Here is a 23346-nt window from a genome sequence, read left to right on the forward strand (position 1 = left end):
CAGGCAATTCTCCTGCCTCAGCCTCCTGAGTAGCTGGGATTACAGGCACGCGCCACCATGCCCAGCTAATTTTTTGTATTAGTAGAGACGGGGTTTCACCATGTTGACCAGGATGGTCTCGATCTCTTGACCTCGTGATCCACCCGCCTCGGCCTCCCAAAGTGCTGGGATTACAGGCTTGAGCCACCGCGCCCGGAGGAAGGTGTTTTAAGTGAACATATTCGAAGCATGAGGTCAGGCTTTCAAGGCGGAAGGCAACCAGTTAGGATCTGTGGAGGAGCGTCTGCTGGATGAGATTAACATGCTGATCCCCATCACCGTTGGCGGCAACCTTTTGGGGCTGTTCCTCCTCGTCCTCATCGCCCACCTTACCGGCAGGAAGAGGAGCCACCCGCACGGCAGCAGGCGCAGAGCTGCAGGAGTCTCTGTTCATTTCCTGGGCTTAGGATCCTGAGGCGGAGGCACACTTTCCGACAAACATTTCTCAAATGTGCTTCATCAAATGTGATGTTCATCTTGCAGCATTCAGTATACACAGCACAGTAGCTATTGAAATGACGGTGTTAATTTTGCAACTGGGTTAAATATTTTGCTAACTGGTTAAACATTAATATTTACCAAAGTAGAACTCTAAGGGAGCGTGGGAGTACTTCCCTAAATTGGCACTGGCTCCATTGTCCTTCAACTTTAAATTTTCCAGTGTTTGGTTTCTTCATTCTTTACTCCACTCAGATTTAAGCCTTACAAAGGGAAAGTCTCTGGCCTTCATGCTTAGGACGCATGAAGTCCGGCTCATCATAGGCTGACATGCTTGTGAAATTACAAACAGTAGAGAGGGGAAACCTAAGACAGAAGAACTCCAGAGATAAACAGGCCTGACCGCCTTTTAAAGATGAATTGAAGCACTCCAAACATTTATCTTTGGACAGGATGGGCCTGGCCACACACAGCTGGCAGCCACGTTCCAGCGAAGGCACTTGGTGGGGTGTCCTCAGGCGTTTTCAATGCTCTGCTACACAAGGGCTGGCACTTTTTAAAATATGAAAATGGGTGTTATTTTAATTTTTTTTGTAAAGTGATTTTGAGTCTTCTGTTGACATTCAGGGTGATCCTGTTTCTGTGGTGTGTACAACATATGCGTTGCTCTCTACTGATGTGTCTGCTGCGGCTTGGGGGGTTGTACACAGGACCAGCTCGCGTAATGCATTCCCTATAACAATGCTAACAAAAAGTCTCTTTCTTTAAAAATGAAAGGAAAAAAAGAAAATGAAATATTTTAGCGTTCCAATGACAATAGCATCAAATAACATAAAATACTTAGGAATAAATTTAACAAAGGTATACATGACCTCTCTGAAAACTACAAAACATTGCTGAAAGAATATCAAAGAAAAAAATAAATATAGAAAGACAGAACTATGTTTATAGATTAAGATCAGTATTGTTAACACGTTCATTCTCCCCAGATTGATCTATAGATTCAACACAATCCGAATCAAAATTTTAACAGACTTCTAGAAACAGGCAAGCTGGTTCTAAAATTCATGTGAAAATGCAGAGGACCTAGAATAGGCAAAATTATCTTGAAATAGAAAAATCTGGACAATTCACAGTATCTGATTTCAAAACTTGCTATAGGGTTACAGTAACCAAGCAGGGTGGTATTGACCAAAGAATAGACAAATGGGTCAGTGACCTGAATAGAGAACCCAGATATAACCCACACATATATTATCAATTGATTTTTCAATCAAGACACCTCTGCCAATCATTGGAGAAAGGCAATCTTTTCAACAGATGGTCCCAGAACAACTGAATAAATGTATGGGGGAGGGAAACACTGAACCATTGCTCACACCACATACAAAAACTGATTTGATGAATCGTAACCCTCAATGTAAAAGCTAAAACTGTAAAGCTTTTACAAGAAAAAATTAGAGAAAATCTTCTCAACCTGAGGATATATGAAGATTTCCTAGACAAAAACAGAAAGCACTTAACATAAAATAAAATTTGATAAACAAGACTGCATCAAAAGTAAAAGTTCTGCTCATCAACAGGCACCAGTAAGAAAATGAAAAAGCAGACAGATTTGTATCCAAACTACGTAAAGAACGCCTACAAAGCAATAACAAAAACTCTAAAACCCAGTTAAAAAATGCTCGGAGTACTGAGCAGACGCTTCATAAGGGAAGCTATGCAAAGATGCGCAACATTATTAGTCATCGGAGAAATGCAAATCAGAACTACGAGGTTTAACTGGGCATGGTGGCTCATGCCTCTAATCCCAATACTTTGGGAGGCCAAGGTGGGCAGATAGCTTGAGGCCAGGAGTTCGAGACCAGCCTGGCCAACATAAGGAAACCCTGTCTCTACTAAAAATACAAAAATTAGCTAGGCCGTGGTCCCAGCTACTCAGGGTCTAAGGCATGAGAATTGCTTGAACCCAGGAGGCAGAGCTGCAGTGAGACAAGCTTGCGCCACTGCACTCCAGCCTGAGTGACAGAGAGACCGTTAAAACACACACACACACACACACACACAAAACAACCCTGCGAGATTCCAGTTACCTTCTCTATAATAGCTAAAATTTAAAAGACTGGTAACACCAAATACTGTCAGTGATGTGGAGAAATTGGAACTCTCAGACATTGCTAACAGGGGTATAAAATGGCAAAACACCTTTGGGAAATTGACAGTTTTCTTATAAAGGTAAATATACATTTACCATGTGATCCAGATTCCATTTCTAGATTTTTACCAAGAGAAATGAAAACACATGTTCCGGAATATTTATGGTAGCTTTATTCATTGTAGCCCCAAAGTAGGAACAACCGAAATATATCAAAATATCCATCAGTCGGTGAGCAGAGCAGCATACCGGGCTGCGTGCACACACTGGGGTACTACTCAGCAGCAGAAAGCAACAAAATGCTGAACACACAGCAACATAGATGGATGTTGAAAACATTATTTTGAGCAAAAGAAGCCAGGCACAATTTTTTGTCTGTGTCATACTATAAGAACAGGCAAAACCAGTCTACGGGGACAGAATCCAGAACAGAGTTTGCCTGTGAAGGAATGGGATGGGACAGACCAGAAGCGGCAGGCAGAGAGATCAGAGAGGACGTTCTGTGTCTTGACTGGGTGGTAGTCACATGGCTAGATACATGTATCAAAGCTGATTAGGTAATACATGTAAGATCTGTGCATTCCACCCTTTTCTTCAATTAAAAACTAAAATAAAAAGATGATCTCCGCTTCTGTCACTCGAGCCAGCCCCTCCTTGGAGCACAAGGCACCTGACTCCCCCAAGACATCTTCCAGGCCATCCCTGACCACTGCAATGGAGAGAAGCTATGGGGAGGATCTGACTGCACAGGGGAGTGGGAGGGCATTGCCAGGGGATGGGTCCCGTTTTGAGAACGGTGCATTCTGGTTTGGCATAAAGCCTGTTTCCTAGAGAAAGCAAGGCTTTTGTTGCCATCGTCTCCCCCTGTGTCTCTTCTGACAACTCTTTCAATTTCCAAAATCAAAGAAGGAAAGTCAAAAAGAAGTGAAGGCAATAAGAACAAGTCCTGGACCAACTGCAAAATGTGGCTTTCCCAGTGACATGAACTTGTGTGACAGACAGGACAATCAACAGAACCTCAGCACCCCGAATGCACCCTCACAGCAGCCTCGTGCAAGAGAGGCCAGGGTCATCCTGATTTGCAAATGCGAACACAGAGGCTTAGAGAAGTGAAGTAACTTGCTCGAGAGCACACAAGTCAAAAGTGGCTGAGCTGGGTTTCAGTCGTGGTTCATCTAAGCCCAGCCATGCCCTTAGCCACCTGTACTACCTGATGCCCTAGTTTATACAAAGGAAACCAAGGCTGAAAGACGGCAGCTCTGAAAGGAAAGGGAAGTTGTGAGAGGGTGCCAAGGCCCAGGCAGGGGTGGCAGTGAGGGAGAATGGTGCGCCCCTTCTCCCTGGGTGTCTTTGAGGGCAGAGAGGTTTAAGCGGATTGTGTATGTATACACAGGCTCCAGAAGTTCTTAGCACACATTCAGCCCCAACCTCAACCCTGTAGGAACCCTAGAGCCAAGGTCTACATTGGCACTGCCCAGTATAGCCACTAGCCACATTTGCTAGCTGAGTTTAAATTTATGTTAACTAAAATCTGAAACTTCAGTTCCTTGGCCACACCCAAGTTCCAAGTGCTCAATGCTGCACGCGGCTAGGGACTACTGTGATGAGCAGTGCAGGTTTAGACCTTGATCCTGAAATCCAGGCCACACCCCAAAGGGCTGCAGTTTGCTGGACCTCAAGCGGATCTGCCTATGGGTGTCACCAGGATGAGGTGCGTAGTGGTGAGGGAGGAGGCAAGAAGCTGGGAGGGGGCACTGTGGAAGCGATGAAGACCCCAAGAGCCCTAGGGAGGAGGTGGGGTCTGGAGGCCACTCTTCTCTCCATGAGCACGCTTTCCTTGTCTACTCTTTCAGAAGCGAGTTCTTTTCCTGACCAATGACTACTTCTTCACGGATATCAGCGACACCCCTTTCAGGTGAGGGACCCAGGCTTTATTTTCAGCGGGTGGGGATTGAACACAAATACCAACAACTCATATTTAGTTGGCAATTTTGTGGTAATAGCAAAAGGCCCAGATCAGCATTCAGGAAACTTGAGGTGTAGACCAGCTTTGCCGGTGTAACCTAAAATGCAGGTTCTGGAGCAAAACTGCCTGGACGTGAAGCCCAGCTCTACCACTTACAGGCTGTGTAACCTGGGACAAGTGTGTTGTCTGTGCCGTGCTCCTCTGGGCCCCAGGCAAGCCCCTCCAGATGCCGTGGTTATTTCACTGTTCATCAGCATCCATCAGCCAAGCTGCCTTAACAGGCCGTTTCCCCAGGGGCAGTTAGCCCTGTCTCTGAGAAGAGGCTCTGCTGTCCAGCGCTCCCTGCTTTCCTGATGCATCACCTCTGCCTCCTACAACTCTGTTAACAGAACTTCGAGCTTCACTTAACTTCTCTGTGCCTTAGATCTTTATCTGTAAAATGGGGTAACAGTAACAGCTGCTTCTTGGTGGTGTTGTGACGATTAAGTGACATCTTCCACTTAAGACCCTAAAGCAGTGAGAGGATCAGATTGGAAGGTCTCAGGTTCCATGCAACTGTAGAAATGTTTGACTCTAGGTATTAGGCAGACTAAGAAACAAATGACCGTTACCTCTGAATCATCTCATTTCTCCATAAAGCCCTGGTTCCTGGCCCTGACTGCTCATTAGAATACCTGAGGAATTATGTCAAGTTGCCACTATCCAGGCTTCATCCAAAACCAATTTTTTTTTTTTTTTTTGAGACAGGGTCTCACCCTGTCTCCCAGGCTGGAGTGCAGTGGCACAAACACAGCTTACTACAGCCTCCACCTCCCAGGCTTAAACAATCCTCCCACCTCAGCCTCTCAAGTAGCTGGGTCTAGGAGTGTGCCACCACACCTCACTAATTTTTTGATTTGAAAAAATTTTTTAGAGATGGAGCCTCGCTATGTTGCCCAGCTGGCCAGACCAATTTAATTAGAATTTCTTGGGGTAGAGCCCATGCACTCGCATCTTTTAAAACTCCCCAAGAAAGTCAGATATTCAGCCAAGGCTCAAAACCAACGTTCAGTCAAGGAGAGGAAGGCACAGCAGGACTCACCAGATGGGAAAGGGAGCTCCTGTTTGTGGGACCCCCTGTGAAACAGAGAGACCGTTCTACATTTCAGGGGGTCCCTGTGAGGTTCAGGTTGTGCCTTGATGAAAATGGGAGCTCAGAGAGCTCTTGGTCTACAGAAAGGCCAGGGTCTTGCTCAGGAAGGAAGGCTGCTGGGAAAATAGAAGCACTCCTCCGTTCTGGAGGGGACAGCTGTGAGACCAGAGGCAAAGAAGGGGGCGTAAGGAGTGCACCACTCGTCATGGGTACAAAAAGCCTGTACACCTAGTGTTGGTGAGGGCAAGGGCGAGGCCCGGGGATGGGCAGGTATCTGCTGGCGCTGAGTGTCTTCTCTTCTCTCCCCACAGTTTAGGGGTGGTGCTCTCCCGGGGCCACGGAGAATACATCCTTCTGGGGAACACGTCTGTGGAAGAAGGTGGGTTGGCGCCAGGGGCTGAGGGACAGTTAAGTGGAAATGTGACAGCCTCCTTGCTCCCAGGTTCCAGAGCAGCCTCTCAGAAGAACACTGCCAGGTGGAGAGGGGTGTGTGTGTCCCTGACACCCAGGGCGTGCCAGGATCTGTGGGTCAGTCATCAAACCAGCAGAGCCTGAGTCCTGCCAACCACACTGCCAGGGTCCAGGAGGCCTTGCTGGAGTGGGAGGACCATCAAGGCAGTATGCTTTTTAAACAAAGCTCAAAGCTGAAATTTCCCTGCCAGGTGACAGCAGAGGGGATGAGAAAGGAGGCCAGGAAGAGAAAGGAAGCTGATATTCATTTGCTAAGGCTCCCAGCATGAAGTTCCGCTAACATGGTATCTTAAAATAGCAGACACGCATTCTTTCATGGTTCTGGAGGCTGGAAGTCCCAAGTCAGGTGTTGGAAAGGCCGTGCTGCCCACAAAGCCTCTAGGGAAATCCTCACTTGCCTCTTCCAGGTCTAGGAGCTTCAGGTGCTCCTTGTCTTGCAGCTGTAACACTTCAGTCTCTGCTCACTGGTCCCGTGGCCTTCTCCCCTCAGCTGCCTCTCACTGCCTCTGTTATCTCTTCTTATAAGGACACCACTTATACGGGATCAGGGCCTACCCTCGTGATCTCACCTTAATTTGATTACTTCTACCAAGACCCTGTTTCCAAACAAGGTCACATTCACAGGTCAGGTCTTCAACATATCTTTTGGGGAACACAATTCAGCAAATACCCAGAGCTTATGGGATGTGAACCAGCATGAGATGGCAGAGAACAGCAGTGGAGGCCGAGAGAGAAGAGCCCCACTCACCCCATCCCTCCTGCCTGTGACTTACTGTGGCCTAAGCACCTTAGGAGACCAAAACCTATCTCAGAGGTCATGAGTATCTCAGGAAGCCCCTGGAAGAGGTGGTCACTTTCTGTTTAGCACCCACATACTACCCTCTGCTATCTGCTAAGTGCATCTCATCACCCTGACTTTCTGCCACCATCCTGGTCATTGTCACCTCTCTCCTGGACAACTATGGTAGCCTCCAACCAGTCTCCCTGACTCCTTTCTTCCCTGAGCTTCAGCCAGAGGGATCTTCCTAGAAATGCCAAGTCTGCCCACATCACTGCTGATGGGCCTGCTCCTCCTGGCTGCTTTGCTCTGCCCTGGAGTGCCTTCCTATCCCAGTGTACTTTGACCCACTCTCAGGCCCCAGCTTAGCTATCACCTGTCTGGGAGCTGTCCCTGGTAGAGCACCTCTCTCACACCTAGGCTGAGTCAGGCGCTAGCTATGTGCTCACCTGGAAGCTGTGTCTGCCCTTCCACAGCACAGATCCTAGTGCTGGGGTACTCTCCTCTGTCTCTCGTCATCCCCTAAGCCTCCACTGTGCCTTCTTCCTTCTTCCTACACATTTCTTCCTCTGCCCAGATATTCCCAGGGCAAACTCCTCCAGGAGACAGAGGGTGCTGTCCTTTACCCACTCCTGTTAGTGAGACAGACCAGTAGTCAGGGCTTGGAATCCCGGAGTTGCCTGGGCCTCTGTGGTCAAGGGAGCTCCCCTTCCAGCTGCTTGTCCTGTGTCTACATCAGAGCAGTAGCCCTCATAAGGCTCCACAGATGCCCCACTGGCCTTTCCATCATCCCCTCCTTGGACTTACCCTCAGTGGAGCACCTGCCCGTTTCTCAGCTCTGAGTAGGTGCCACAGAGCATTAGCTCATCATTCATTCAGTCAATAGCATGTACTGAGCATGGGATCAGGCTGGCTCTGTGCTAGGTGAGAGCCCACAAAACACACAGGGCCCATCCTGGGGTTGAAGCCAATGAAGCCAAAATCACTGATTTCAAAGTATCAGCTCCCTTTGAGGGAGATGCTAGTAGGAACAGGATACAGTTTCTGCAGGGAGCTGCCGTCTGGCAGAAACACAAGGTTATTACATGCCTGTAATAACCCAGATCCAACCTGGACAGGGAGGAGGGGCATGAGGGCTGCAGGAGGAGAAGATGCTCCCACTGGCTGGGCAGCTCATTGAAGGCATGGCATTTGCCCTGAACCTTGAAGAGGAAGTAAGATTTGAACATGAAGCAATGAGAAGAAAGCATTTCAGGAGGCAGCACCTGTGCAGAGTTAGCCATGTTCTGTTGGTTAATCTGCTCTGAGCTAAGAGCAAGAAAGAACAGACCCCAGTCCCTCCCTCCAGAAACTCACTGGGTGGCTGCTTCTACAATTGGGGCACACACCCTCATGGCAGTGGGGGTGTGTCACCCTGCATGTGGACTCTGGTTACAGGACTGCATGACTTGCTTCACCCGGACCTGGCCCTGGCCAGTGACTGGTAAGTGAGGAGTAGAAAATGGGAGGGAGACAGGTGGAATGTTTTGCGATAACGCTGATTGTCCTGGGTTCCAGGATCTACTGCATCACGGATATTGACCCGGATCACCGGAAGCTCAGCCAACTAGAGGCCATGGTCCGCTTCCTCACAAGGGAGGATCCAGACCTGGAGTGTGAGTGCTGGCTGTCCACTGAGGCGAGCTTTTCCTCTGGGGTCCTGCAGCTCAGGATTTTGCCAGGAGAGATGGGAGGGCAGGGGGAGGCTGCTGCCCAGCCCTATCCCAGGAGCACATGGATGGCTTAGATAGAACAGGGAGAATCCCAAAAAAAGAAGAGGCATAGCCAGCCTTACCACAGGGCTGAGCTGATATTTAAGCACACTTGGAACTGTGGTGACATGTGTTCATCCCCAGGTCAGGGACTGGGATCTTTTTCAGCCTCTATCCACCAAGCTCTGTTAAGGGTCAGAAGAGAGTACCATTAAGAGTCTGTCAGCTTTCTCCGTACCACTATCTAGAAGTGGACCTCTGGGCAAAGGGCTGCCACTTTCCACCAGAAGTCTTCATCTCCACAAGGGGAGCATTTGGCGAGATGACTCGAAGCCTGTGGTCAGTGTTTTCTAAGCTGGTTCCTCAGGCTAACCTTGCTCACCTCTTCCATGTATAGAAGCCCCAGATGCTCCCTGTCTTGCAATATTGACACTTCAGCTTCTGCTCCATAGTCCCATGGCCTTCTCACCTGCACTAATGTGAATGGTGAGCTCATTAGGCCACATCCTCAGCTTGCTCGTCTTCCTTCCTCTTTGGAAGAAGGAGCAGGTCATCCTGTCACATAATTGTCACCACCATAAGAAGACTACCTCCCATGCTAGACCAACAGGGCACTTATTTACTTATTCATTCATTTAATCCACAAATCTGTACTGAGCTTGTACCCTGTGTCAGACCCTGGGATAGGCATTGGAGCTACAGAGATAACCCAGACTAGGCCCTTGCTCTCATGGAGCTTACAGTCTAGTGGAGAAGCCAGAAGATAAGCAAAGAAGCCTACATATATAGATATAGGTTGTTATAAATTGTGATAAGTGCCATGAACAGGATGCTATAGGGGAGAGAAATGGGTCTGCTTTAAAGGAGATCCTGCTAAGTCACCTGGCCTCTTTTGTGACACCTCCTGACCAAGGTGAGGAGGATCTCCTTTGGGAGTGACAAAAATATTTTGGAACTGAATAGAGGTAGTAGTTATACAACATTGTGAATGTACTAAATGTCACTGACTGGATCACATATTTTAAATTGGTCAGTCATTTTATGTGACTTTTACCCCAAGAAAGACAGATAAATTTTTTAAAGAGAGAGGAAAAATAAAGAGCCCCATGCAACAACTGGGAAAAGAACATTCAGACCAAGGAAACAGCCTGTGTGGAGGCTCTGAGGCGACAAGGAGCTTGGCAAGGTCAAATTCACTGGCCAGGTGCAGTTGTTCACGCCTGTAATCCCAGCACTTTGGGAGGCCAAAATGAGCACATCACTTGAGTTCAGGAGTTCTGGATCAGCCTGGCCAACACAGTGAAACCCCATCTCTACAAAAATGCAAAAATTAGCCAGGCATGGTGGTGTGCACATGTGGTCTTAGCTACTTGGGAGGCTGAGGCAGGAGAATTGCTTGAACCTGGGAGGCAGAGGTTGCAGTGAACTGAGATCATCCACTGTACTCCAGCCTGGGTGACAGAATGAAACTCCATCTCAAAAACAAAAAAAATTCACAGAACTAACCAAAGGCCAAGGTATATGGATGATTAAGGAGCAGAGGGAGAGGGGTTGAGATGAGGGAGACTGGGAAGATCAAACCTGAGGTCACTGAGGGTCTCTGAAGCTCGTCAGATGTTACAATTCGAAAGAGCCTCAAATATCAAGCTGTTGTACTCACATATTTTTTGGAGTTAAAAAAGTGAAGACAGACAGAGGTGAGGTGGCTCCCTCAAGCTCACAGAGATAGTTTTACATGTCCCACAGACACATTCATGAAGCACATCTTCTTCCCTGAACTTAAGGTGGGTGAGTTGTGTTCATAGCATGCAGGAAGCATGTGGCCTGGTACCCTGATGTTTTGCACCCAGGTGACGAGGAACTGGTCCGGGAGGTGCTGTTCGATGCGGTGGTGACAGCTCCCATGGAAGCCTACTGGACAGCGCTGGCCCTCAACATCTCCGAGTAGGTCCAGGTTCCCTGGTTCCCAGGCCCCAACCAGCCCCCAGAATTCCCTTGCCTGAGTCAGGGCCCCTCTCACCACCTGGCTGGTGGTTCAGGAGAGGACCACGTCCTGTGGCCTAAGATCAAGTGCAGGTCCCCTGGGCACAGGACTAAATCCCCACCCAAGTATAGTCCCATTCCAAGAGCCCCTTTCTGTGGGTTGACCTCCAGCCATGAGAGCCCATTGACCAAAGTGGCCTGGTGAGAGCAGCTCAAATAGGTTTCCAGCAGGTAAGGTCACAGCACCAATGAACTTGACCTCGATTTTCCCAGCCCCTTAGAAATCCTCGCTCCCTTTGCTGGTCTTTTCCTGGTACTATTGTTCAGTGGCCTGATAGAAAGGTGAGTGGTGTGTGAGTGTAGGACGTGTGTGTGCACGTGAGTGTTGGGGGCAGGGTAAGGTATTAATGAGGTTAAGGTCGCCATGGGCCATACCTTGCCCCTGAATAGGAAGATTCAACATTGTGAAGATGTCAAACCTCCCCAGACAGTCAATAAATTTAAGCAGGTAATTAGATACTAGACAATAAAAATGGAAAGTTTTTTAGTGTTATCTTAATAAAAAAAAACACCTACAGAATTTTATAGGGACAGTCTCCTATTGAAAAAAGCAAGATGTGGAATGCTACCATTCTACATAGTAGAGTGTGCTACCCTTTCTGTAAAAAGGGAGGTGCCATAGCATTTGTGTGGATTACATACATAACATCTATGATCTATATACTGTCTACGCAAGGCTACTCAGGAAACAGTTGTCATTGGCTGTTTCTGGTTAGAAAGTGGGTAACTGAAACAGTGATGGAAGTGACACTTTTCACTCTAACATTTTGATGTAATTTTGAACCATAGGAATATATGACCTATACAAAATTAAAGAAAGAAAAAGAATCGAGTGGATCAGGCATTGTTCTGAGTGCTCAGTGTATATAACCCACTGATCCTCACCACACTTCTCTCACACAGGAGCTCTCATTACTGCCATCGTACAGATGAGGAAACCGAAGCGTAGTGAGATCAAGCAACTTGCCTGAGGTCACATGCCTCGAAAGTGGCAGAGCTGGAATCAACAGCAGGCAGCCTCAGTCCCTTGCCTAGATCTTAAACCCTTCATTATTGTGCCTTCTACAGAGGGCTGGAGCACTAGGTTTGGAGAGGGGCACCATCTTCATCTTTCTAAGCTCAGAGATTAGTCACAGATGATTTTCATGTGGAGAAATATTGAGAAGGAAATATTCTTAACCAGAGCATGCATCAGAAAAGACTTCCTAGGATGTTAATATAAAATTGCATACAGTTAAGGAGAAAAAATACGTAACCATCTCCATAGATGTAGAAAAGCATTAAACAAATATTAATATTCATTCATTTTTTAGAAATTTTGTAGAGAGCAGGGTCTTGCTATGTTGCTCAGGTTGGTCTTGAACTGCTGGCCTCAAGCAGCCCTCCCACCTGAGCCTCCCAAAGTGCTGGGATTACAGGAATAAGCCACCAAACCCAGCCATACCATTCTTGTTTGTTAAAGCCAATCAGTAAAATTAAAATTGACCCTAAGCATGAAAGCCAACATCTTACTGGGACTAGAGGCTCTCTCACTAAAGAACAAGACAAGCATGCCTACCTCTCCACTGCTATTTAATAAGGTCAGAAGGAATTAGACAAGAGAAAGCATGCAGAGGCAATCAGAATTGGAAAGAAAGAAATAAAATTATCTGTTTAAGGATCACATAATTATATATCTGGAAACCCACCAGAATAATTAATAAGAAAATTACTATACCCAATAAGAGAATTTAGTAAAGTAGCAGGTTATAATATAAACATTCAAAAATTAATAGCCTTTACACACAAAAAAATAGAATATATGAGAAAGCTTATTTTAAAAGGCAAGAAATAATACATGGTAAAGTTATAAGACTACAAGAACCTATGACACAAACTATAAGAACTGTTCAAAGATCTATATAAAGAAAATTATGAAACACTCCTGAAAGCACAAAAGTAGACTGGAACACATGGAGAGACAATGTTTTTGGATAGGAGACTTCAACATCATGAAGATATTAATCCTCCCTAGGTTAATGTATAAGTTGAATGCAACCACAATGAAAACACCATCAGTTTTTTTCTGCATCTAGGTAAACTGATTATCAAGCTTATTTGGAAGAACAAGCAAGAATAACCAGGAAATCTCTTTAAAAAAAAAAAAAACAATGAAGGGAGGAGGTTGGGCCTACCAAGGTATTAAAACACATAACAAAGCCTCTGAGATTTATAAAGTGTGATATTGGCACATGAAAAGGCAGGCAGACCACGGGAACAGAAAAGGAAATCCGGAAACTCATCTAAATGCATGTGAAAATTTAGTCTATGACAGAGGCATCCTGTCAAATCAATGAAGGAAAGATGGATTTTTAAATAACTGGTTTAAAAGCCATATGGAGAATGATAAAATTGTGTTCTTTTCTCACACCATACACCTGGACGAAGTCCAAATGACTCAGAGATTCGAATGTAAAAAATGAAACCATATAAATACTAAAGAAAACATGAGCCAATTGCTCTAAAATCTAGGAGTGGGGAAACCTTTCCCAACAATGACTCAAAATTCAGAAGCAATAAAGGAATGATGGATAAATTTAACAACATTAAAAATGTTTCTGTGGTCGGGTGTAGGGGCTTGTGCCTGTAGTCCCAGTTACTCAGGAGGCTGAGGTGAGAGGATCGCTTGAGTCCAAAAGTTCATGAACAGCCTGGGAAAAATGGCAAGACCCGTCTCTAAAATAATAATAATAACTTAGCCAGCTGTGGTGGTGCACACCCATAGTCCCATCTACTCAGGAGGCTGAGGTGAGAGGATCGCTTGAGCCCAGGAGTTGGAGGCTGCAATGAGGCATGGTCACATCACACCACACTCCTGCCTGGGCAACAAAGCAAGACCTCATCTTAAAAAAAAAAAAAGAAAGAAAAATATGTTTCTATGGCAGATATAAAAACACAAGCAAGGTAAAAGGAGAAATTACAAATGGAAAGGAGTTTGCAACTTATAAAACAGATAAAGGATTACTTCATTATATATTCAAGATAAAGGACTTCAAAAACCGAGACATAAAAGACCAACCACCTTAGAGGGAACGTTGCCAAGAAATATGAACAGTTCAGAGGAAAAATGCAAAGAGTCCTTGGAAGAAAAATTCAAATAATCCCTAAATATATTTTAAAATGCTCAACTTAACATTTAATCTTAAATGCAATGCAAACTATGCCCAGATTGGACTCCTCACCTGTCAGATTGAGAGCCACCTGAACTTGTCAGCGTGCACTGTTGACAGAACTGCAGAAAGTCAGGCACTTATAGATTGTGGGTGGGATACAAAATGTGTCAAACCCTGTCAAGGGGAATTTGATGACATCTAGCGAAATTTCATGGTGCATTTACATTTTGACCCAGCAACCTCGCTTCTAGGAACCTTATCCCAAAGATACACTGGCAAAAATATGAAAAGATGTACCTATGAGCTGCTCATTACAGCACCTTCTTTTTTTCTTTAAATTTTTGAGACGGAGTTTCGCTCTTATTATCCAGGCTGGAGTGCAATGGTGCGATCTCAGCTCACCGCAACCTCCGCCTCCTGGGTTCAAGCAATTCTCCTACCTCAGCTTTCCGAGTAGCTGGGACTACAGGCAACTTTAATAACAGTAATAGATTGGAAACAACCCAAACATTCATCAGTAGGAGCCTAGTTAAATAAATCATGGTAGAGCCACATCATGGAATTCTATGCAGCTGTGAAAAATTAGAATATCCCTATATACTGCTACTTTGAAATAATCTTCAGCAATGAAGAAAAGTTTATCTAGAAAGAGGAAATACAAATATATTTTCATAATTACTTTCACAAATGTACATATAAATGTGCATGTATACATGTATTTACACATACACACAACTTTTTAGTAGAACAAGGAACCAAAAGTCAGGTTTCCTACAGGAAGAGTGAAGGAACAAGGATATGGGTACAGAGACTCCCCTGAGTATGCCTCATTTTCCATATTGACTTTGGAACCATGCAAATGCTTTATCTAATCATAAAACAAAATTAAATTTTAAAAGTAACCTCTAGTAATTGAAAGCAAATGAAACAAATAAACCTAGCCGTATATCAAGTTCATGATATCAAACATAGGGGAATTCTTTCAAGGGGCTTTAGAATTGTAAACACTGAATAAATAAAATCTTATGCAGTGCTTAGTAATCACATTACTAGAAATAATATTGGCATTGTTATTCTGAATAGAGAGAGCAATTACTATTATATTAATGTCATTAAGAATCGAGATCTGTAGTAAAAAAGAAAAGAGATATGTACATTTCAAAAATCAAGAGTTAAGTTTAGATATAATGCTAAATTTGAATTAGAAATACCAATTTAAACTCATGTATTTTCTCTTAAAGAAATTAAGAGGATTTCCTACCTCTCTCTCCACTGAAAGGACCCACCTCAATGAGTACTCTAGCCCCAGACTTTGGCCTTTCAATGTTAGTCTTCATTAAAACGAGCCCGTGCTCCTTGGAGAAATGTCTGAGCCAGGCTGGGCAGGACCAAAGAGAGGCCCCAAAACCCCTGCAGGTCTCCCCCGAGCTCCCGCCACAGCCAAGTGGTGACCACTCCCACTCTGTCTGTCACACAGAGAGTCCGAGCAGGTGGTGGACATGGCCTTCCTGGGCACCCGGGCAGGTCTCCTGAGAAGCAGCTTGTTCGTGGGCTCCGAGAAGGTCTCCGACAGGTGGGTTGGGCCAGCCATCCCGGGAGGGCAATCCCTGCAGGGCGGAGAAGGGCAGAGTCCCCGGTGTGTTCCTGGGCCACCCCCGGGTGGACTGACATGGGGTCTCCAGCATGCTGGACCGCTGGGAGCCCAGTGGAACAGAAGGGTCGGGATTGACAGATTGGGACGGTAGTAAAAGTAGCCCTTCCAGAAGGCGCACACACATCCTGGCGGCAGTGTCCCTAGGAGAGAATGGAGGCCGGACATCAGGGAGGAAGACTTTGAAGTTGAGGGTTGGTTGGAGAATCCCCCTAGAGGAATCTCTAGGGAGAAAGCTGAAATTGCCTTCCTCTCCAGGCTAGTCTTTGTGTGACGGGCTGAATCTTCTGACTGTGTCTTTTTTCCCCACTCCTAAGGGGAGAGGGGCCGCTGCTGGGGCCCTTTGGTAGCTGGAGTGCTCACCCCGCAGTGCCTTCATGTACCACCGACTCCCACCTTGGCGAGGGAGATTTGTGGTTTCTTACTCTGCCTGCTAGGAGTCCAGGCCCAACTCCCTGTAGGCCATGGAAGGCTTACGCCTCCACACCAGGGATGCTCAACTGGGGCTGATTTAGTGACATTCAGCAATGTCTGGAGACACTTTTGGTTGTCACACTGTGGGAGGCAGAGAGCTTCCTACTGGCATCTAGTGGGCGGAGGCCAGGGGTGCTGCTAAACATCCTACCATGTGCAGGGCAGCCCCCACAGCAATTGCCTGGCACAAGATGTCACTGGTGCCAAGGCTGAGAAGCCCTGCTCGAAGCAAAGGCCGGGTTCTGGGGAATCAGGGGCTGGCCCACCGGGTGCCCAAAGGAGGGTGGGAGCCCAGAGGAGGGGTCGGGGGGCAAGCAGTGCCATCTGCTGCTCCGCAACCCAGGAGACTCCAACAGGTGAGGACCTGCAGGCACCTGGAGAGCAGCCCAGGGCCCCTGAGCCGACCCGACCCCCTCTCCTCGCCTCCCACCCACCGGCTGCTCCTCTCGCTAAACGCAAGCACGCCCAGCCACGGAGCGCCATCTTTGAGCTTCTTCCAGGACTCTGTGACAAATCCACACTTGCTAAGCAAAGCTGAGGCTTTCTAGGAAAACAAATGAAGTTGCTCTTTCCTTTCCCTCCCTCCTCCCTCCCCTCCTCCCCCTCCCTCATCCCCGCGGAGGTGGAGAGGAAAGAGCACCACTGCCTCCCTGACCCTTCCCTCGCCCTCTCTCAGAGGCTTCCAGAATGGAAGCAGGAGATTCGAGGCAGACAGACCTTCCCGGTGCCTTTGCTTCCTGCGAGCACTCCTGGGGGCTCCCTTCACCAAGACCTTAAGGTGAATGGCAGCCCAGGAACGGTGTCACAAGGCAGGTTGCTTCTGGAACATGTGAGCCTGTCACTGTCAAAAGCAAATCTCAGTTATCCACCTTGTGGGTTATCCACAGCAATGTGTCTGCTCCCCACCCCCACCGGCTTCTCCCTGCCTCCCACTCTGCTTCTGGCCAAACACTCCCTTCTGTGGGCTGCGGTGTGTTCAGGGAATGCAAAACCATAATTAGCAAGGTAAAGCTGCTCAAAAAAAGGAAACTCATAATGCATGCGAAAACCTAGAGGCAATCCTCTTGAAGGAACCGTTTGGGGGGATTGATGCCCTCCTATGAGTGCAGTGACAGAGCTGACTCTACAGCCTCCTCCCTCAGATGTGCCAAGGAGCCAGACAAGAAGAAATTAGGCTCCATCCAAAAGAAAGAAACCCTGCAGGCGAAAGAGTTTACATGAAAATGGAAAGTATTCCCTCATTACACAGACCCTATACCTCTTCTAGCTGCTAGTCAGATGCAACCTCGTTTTGTCTCTGGAAAAGGTGATGCTTGCTGGGTAACGTTGTCTGGGGCAGTACTAATTTAGGGGCTAATATTTTGTGTCTCTCTGCAACTCTGCCGAAGCAGAGGGGACTCACTCTCTTGGCCCAGCCAAGATGATCTCGTATGAGAAAAAGGAAGAGGGATGACTGTTGACAGCTTTGGGGAGAGGTCCACATCTTCCTCCCTGCAGGAAGTTCCTGACGCCCGAAGACGAGGCCAGCGTGTTCACCCTGGACCGCTTCCCGCTGTGGTACCGCCAGGCCTCGGAGCACCCTGCTGGCAGCTTCGTCTTCAACCTCCGCTGGGAGGAAGGACCAGGTAACCCACGGCCCTGTGCTCCTGAGGCTGGGCGAGTCTCCGGCCAGTCTTGTCTCTCCTCCTGCTGCGCTCTTAGTAGGAAATGGCCATCAGATACAGAATAGAATGTCCAGACCACCAGCGTCCCCCTCTGGCCTTCCCTCCTGCCATGCATTAGTGACTTCAGAAAGCTCATTGGCGCCTTCCCACACCACAGGTCTCGCGCTGAAGGTGGGGCTGATCATTTGATTTCCTAGCCAGCCATCAAAGTTGGCATTTAAAACTCCAGCATGGGATTCTACCCCAGATTCCAAATACGAGATCAGAAGGCTTGATCTCTAAGATTCTTCTGTGTCTGTGAAAGTTTCATAAACCACCCAGATGAGTGGTTTCATTAGGGCCTGCAGTACTCACCAGGTCAGTGGGGCTGCCTTGCTCTTCCCAATCAGAAAGAAAGCAACCAGTCCCCAGTGACCCAGGACCAGCCAGGAGCAGCCTCACGGAGTGCCCAGCATGCTCCAGAAGCCCCTCTCAGCTCAAGAGAGAGGCTGCGCTGGGCGGGTGGAGGGGAGGGTGGGGCATGAGGCAGCCGCAAAACCCCTGCAAGGTCAGGGACCAGGAAGACTCTCAGAGTTGATGGGCACCCAATGGCAGCCAGCCCCAGCTCCCACTCTGGAAAGTGACTCTGACAGAGCGCCAGAAAAACCACCAGATATGAGGGCCTGTAGAGACTTCAGTGTCTGCATAGCCTGGCGCTATGCAAAGACTATTCACCCTCGCAAAGACTATGGCCCAGGGAGCTTCAGGGCTTGTCCAGGGGTCCCAGAGTGCGTGGCACAGCCAGCCCTCCACCAGGTGAGTGCTGGGGTGGTTGATCCCATCCCAGCATGTGGATCCTGGGATCTGGAGAGTGTGCACAGGCAGGTGGGGTGAGCCCCGGGAGAGGATGCAAGAGGGTAGAGACTTCTGAAAGGGGAGCTGGGGTTGGGGTCATTCAGAACGTCCCCTTTAGGATGCCCTTCTGCCAAAGGCCTCCCAACACCACAAAACCATCCTCAAGCCCCATGATGGCAAAACGCCCTGGAGCTGATGGCTGGGAAGGCCCAGGATCCCAGGGGCTCCTCCTGGAACAAGGACCAGGAAGGCAAACAGCAGGGAGGAGCTCCACCCCTACGCCCTCTGGAATTCCACCTTCCTCACTTGGTGCTATGCTCCCGCTCCAGCCCGCGCCTGTTCCCTCCACACATGTGCCAATAACTACTATCCTTCACAAAATGATTTTATTTAATCTACACAACCCCATGAGATAAGTGCTGTCATTATCCCTCAACTTACACAAGGAGAACGTGAGGCTCAGAGAGGTTCTGTGACTTGCCCAGGGTCACACAGCAAGGAAGCCACAGAGCTAAGCTCTGCCCCACTAAAAGCCCAGGCCCCGTTACCACACTGAATATAAGGAAAGAAGAAGGGGGAGTTTTTATTGCCAGTGCAAGCCCAGCAGGAAGGCTCTGGAAGCAAAGGGGATACCCCTCCCCACACCACCCACCCCAAGGCTGAAAGAGGCAGCTCCTCCTCCACGGCCCCACCCTGGATAGCAGCTCAGTGGGCTCCCCAGGGAGGGCACCCACAGGCCCCTGGAGAGGTTCTGTAGGGAGACCCCCGGCCCCTGCCCCAGGTCCTGGTGACAGGTTCCCTCCTGCCCGCACTGTCACCAGGACTGAGCCTGCTGGCTGCTGGGGGAGCTTTATGTGGCCATGAGGTGGGAGGGTGGGTGGGTGGAAAGCTGAGCCACAAGGAGAAGAGAGGGAAGCTGGAGCCCAAAAAGGGGGCCTGACGAGGAGGGAGGCGGGGCTCGCTCCCTCTCCGCAGCCCCGCTCACTTGCTGAGCTCACCCACACGCTTAGACACGTGGCCACCTCTGCACACTCCCTTCCACCCCAAAAAAAGGAAAACAACTGCATTTCAATGGGAGAAAAGAGGAGGAGCCGCCTCCAGGGCGAGGGGAAGCTCTACTGTCTCTCTAGGCTGACACGGTTGCCCTTTGCCGGGGCCTAGTGGGCTAAGTCCTGCCTACATGGAGCTGCACCAGTGCCTAGAAACCTGTCCACACACAGCAGAGCCTTGCCAATACGCCCAGGCGCTGGGGCCTGTCATCCCCCCACAGCCCACCTCTCCCTGGGCCCCACCCCCTCCTGCACTGGGTGCACTGATCATTCCCAGCAGGTGCTGGGCCGGGTAGCCACGGTGAGCCAAGCACTGAAATCCCTGACGCCCCCAGAAACTGCACCGTGAGGGTCTTCACATCCTCACGTAGCATTTCCTACAAGCCTCTGCTGGCTGGGGTACAAATGCAACAGGTCTGTCCCAGACAATAGGCTATGGGACCCAGGAACAGTCAGAACCGCCCCATCACTACCTTCGAGGTGTCTCCAGACGCAAGGTGGGGAACTGTGGTCCCTTCATCATGGCAAATTTCTAGAATCAACGACAACCTTCCATATTGGAAGTTCCTGCAATCAGACTGTAGTTTTACATTTCTTGAGATATTTGATGACAGCAGGTGTGGTGGGTAATCTTGGCGACGTGGCAGATGTGAGAAGTTGGTGGTTAAGTCCTAGCATAATTGACACTGTTGTAATAATCGCCACGCTAGAGTCCTGTGACCTGTTTGCTTCATGCAACATTTGAAATCAAGACATTCTAACAAAATATGATAGCACATCAGAAAATGTTTGCCCCTTTCTTGGAAGTTTAGTAATAGCATTTGACCTGCAGACAAGAGTGCTTTGAAACGCCAGTCCGGGGCCGGGGACTGATGAGAATTAAGAAGCCTGGGGTCCTGTAGTAACCAGCCCCGGTCAGAGCCAGAAAGCTCTGTTTCAATGTGGAGCTGAAACTGCCTTCTAAACTCTGCACCTATGGTGGTCTGATTCTTCCAGAAGAGGTGGAGAGAGCAATGGAAGGCAAGCCCTGTGGCTTTCAGGAGCCTCGGGGCTTGCCTCGAGTTGCTGCAGAGAGTCTCAGAAGTGCAGCAACAGCTGTGAAGAAAGCCAAAGACCTTGAGGGCCACTGTGTGGTGGAGGGTCTGTCCCTGCACTGCCCAGGACCGCACTGCCCAGGCCGGACAGTGGCTCAGCTGTGACGTCTGGCTTCCTGAGCGGGACTGACTGTCAGCATCCTCTCTGACTCATGCAGACTCACAGAGAGCAAGCCAGGGTCACCCACCACCCAGGGCTGAAACGCAGCCTGTCCTTCCTTCCCTGGAAGGGACCACTGGACGCAACACAGGTGTTGTGGGCAAGACGCATGCCAAAGCCGGCAGACAGGCAGAAACCCCGGGTCGTGGGGACGCTGCATCCCTGCACCATTCTGAAACCCCGGCTCGCAGGGATGCTGCATCCCTGCCAGAGGCCACGTGTGTGTCTGTCCAAGACCCGTGTTGGGGTCACCACCATCGCAGCAGCAACTTCTCCAAATACGACTCGTGTCCCGCCCCAACTCTATTCTTCCAAGGATGTCTTTGTCTGCTTTTATTCCCATCTCCTGTTCTGAGAAAGTGGTAGGGCTCCACCTGCCCCAGCCACAACTCTTCCACAGTGACTGGGTCATCTTTGTTTCCCCAGAAAGTGCGGGCGAGCCCATGGTGGTGACAGCAAGCACAGCTGTGGCAGTGACCGTGGACAAGAAGACAGCCATCGCTGCAGGTAGGAGCCGCCCTTGCGCTGCTGAGGCCGGGAGGCTGGGGTCACTGTCAAGAGCAAGGCATGGATGACAGCAGCAGGAGGCCCCGTAGATGTTGCACATGTCGCCAGGGCCACAGTCCTCCAGGTGAAATGCCAGATGAGCGGAAGTGAACTCTTCCTAAGCCATTTTGTTTGTGAAACCATAAAACTTTAGATGTAAAAGTATTCGCGAAGTGAGGAAAATGAAGCCCAGAGAGGTAAGGAGATCTGCAAGGCCGCACAGGACAGAGACTGTGGCCCAGCCCACCACCCCACTTCCATGCGATATAATTGACTGTATGCAAGCTTCTCTTGAAAAACACTTCCTGCGGGTTAATAGAGCGTTACTGAGGCATTCTATAGCTAAAAGGAAGGCTGGCAGCAGAGTTCTTTTATTCTAGGCCTTTCATCAATCATCATCATCATCATCATCAAGCCAATATTTACTGAGTATTTACAGTGTGCCAGGCCTGAGGTAACTTCTTGAAAGCTTTGCTATTGAAAAGATAACCTGAAGGCCAGCAGCACTGAATTGCCTGGGCCTCTGTTAGAAACAGATACTCCTGGGGTCCACACCGTACCTATTTACCTATTCAACCAGAGTGCGCTTTACCGAAATTCCTACTGATTTGCCTGAACATCAAAGCTTGAGAAAGCTCTTTCGCAGTATTGACTTACTTAACCTTTACAAATATTTTATAGCGTAGGTATTATTGTCAGTGCCTATTTTATAAATGAGGACCACAGGCTCAGAGAGTTTGGGTAACTTGCTCAAAGCAACCCAACTAGCAGGGATCAGATGCTATCATTCATTCAGTCCAGACCTGTCTTTTCCCCAAAGGTGTTATTAACCACCAAGATGTCCTGCTTCTTCACATAGCAAACAATGGGTGCTGATTCCCGCGTCATGCACTTGCAGTTCCGTCTTTTATTGCCTTGGGCTCTCGTATCCTGCTCCAGAGGGAAGTGGGACTGTGACTCAGATCCCTAAAGCATGAGCTCAGTGTGTGTGTTCAGTGTGTGCCAGGTGCTGTGGAAACCGCCTCCCATGCAGTCCTTGGGGTGGCCCCGTGAATGTGATGATTTCAGCTTTATTTTACAGCTGAGGAAACTGAGACACAGAAAAATTACTTGCCCAAAGCCCCACAGCTAATAATGAATGAGGCTGGGATTTGAATGCGGCTGCCTCCCTTTGAAGCCCAGGTTCACTGCCCTGTGCTGCAGTTCACCACGGCTTATGTGATGAGAGCACCTGTGACCCTCACTAGCTTCTCCTGCCTTTCAGTGTCTTGGTGCCTGCAGAGTCCTTGGTGTCTCTGCCTAGCTGTCTGAGAATGATCAGGCCCCTGCAATGAAGCTTTCCTTACCCTAGTTTTAGCTTCCATATCCAGGACCCAGCTGTGTTCTGAAAAGTTGCCGGATCCAACAGTCACGGGAGCTCGGCCATCCTGGCTCCATGAACCCAGCAGTCAGGTACCCACCTTTTAACTGAGGCCCTGGCCAGCTGAGGACTCCCACAGCAGGACGGGGTCAGAGCAGACAGGGCCAGGGCAAAGGGGATGGAAAGAGCCAGCTGGGCTCTGTCTTCCTACCTCACAGAGGGCACCAGGGCTGTCCTGAGTCGGGGTCCTGGGCTGTGTGCCTCTCTGGGATAAGCAATGCGGGGAGAACAGCTCCATCTGACATTGCTGAACAGCTGCGGGTGGAAACCCCCTTGTCACTGGTGGTCTGCGATGCGGCCACCTGCAGCACTTGGAAGGGATTTGTGCCCTCCCGCCTGCCGTGCTTCCCTTGGCCCAGGGCACGCTGAACCCAGACCCAATTTCCAGGCCAAACTTTGACCTCAAATCATCTCCCTACAGACTGTTCTGTGTTCCCAGCCAAGCCCATGCTGTGCAGCTCCCACGCAACAGGGGCCTTCTCAGCTTCTGTACACCTGGAGGTCTAGGAAAGAGACCGGACAGGGGGTC

General features: G+C 48.8%; 1 protein-coding gene across 5 annotated transcripts in view; it reads left to right on the top strand.

The window, feature by feature from the left end:
- Positions 1-23346, top strand: part of CACNA2D4 (calcium voltage-gated channel auxiliary subunit alpha2delta 4) — a 130084-nt gene that overhangs the window by 60504 nt on the left and 46234 nt on the right. For all 5 annotated transcript variants that reach the window (XM_021667814.2, XM_021667813.2, XM_021667815.2 and 2 more), the window contains exons 19-26: positions 4486-4547; positions 6042-6109; positions 8417-8462; positions 8537-8634; positions 10581-10674; positions 15403-15498; positions 17548-17675; positions 21278-21358. In XM_021667814.2, the coding sequence (XP_021523489.2) occupies positions 4486-4547; positions 6042-6109; positions 8417-8462; positions 8537-8634; positions 10581-10674; positions 15403-15498; positions 17548-17675; positions 21278-21358 (673 nt within the window). The remainder of the gene's footprint in view (positions 1-4485; positions 4548-6041; positions 6110-8416; positions 8463-8536; positions 8635-10580; positions 10675-15402; positions 15499-17547; positions 17676-21277; positions 21359-23346) is intronic.

The sequence above is a fragment of the Aotus nancymaae genome, unplaced genomic scaffold (assembly GCF_030222135.1).
Source record: "Aotus nancymaae isolate 86718 unplaced genomic scaffold, 86718_ANA_hifiasm-v0.15.2.pri h1tg000016l, whole genome shotgun sequence".
NCBI classification, from domain to species: Eukaryota; Metazoa; Chordata; class Mammalia; order Primates; family Aotidae; genus Aotus; species Aotus nancymaae.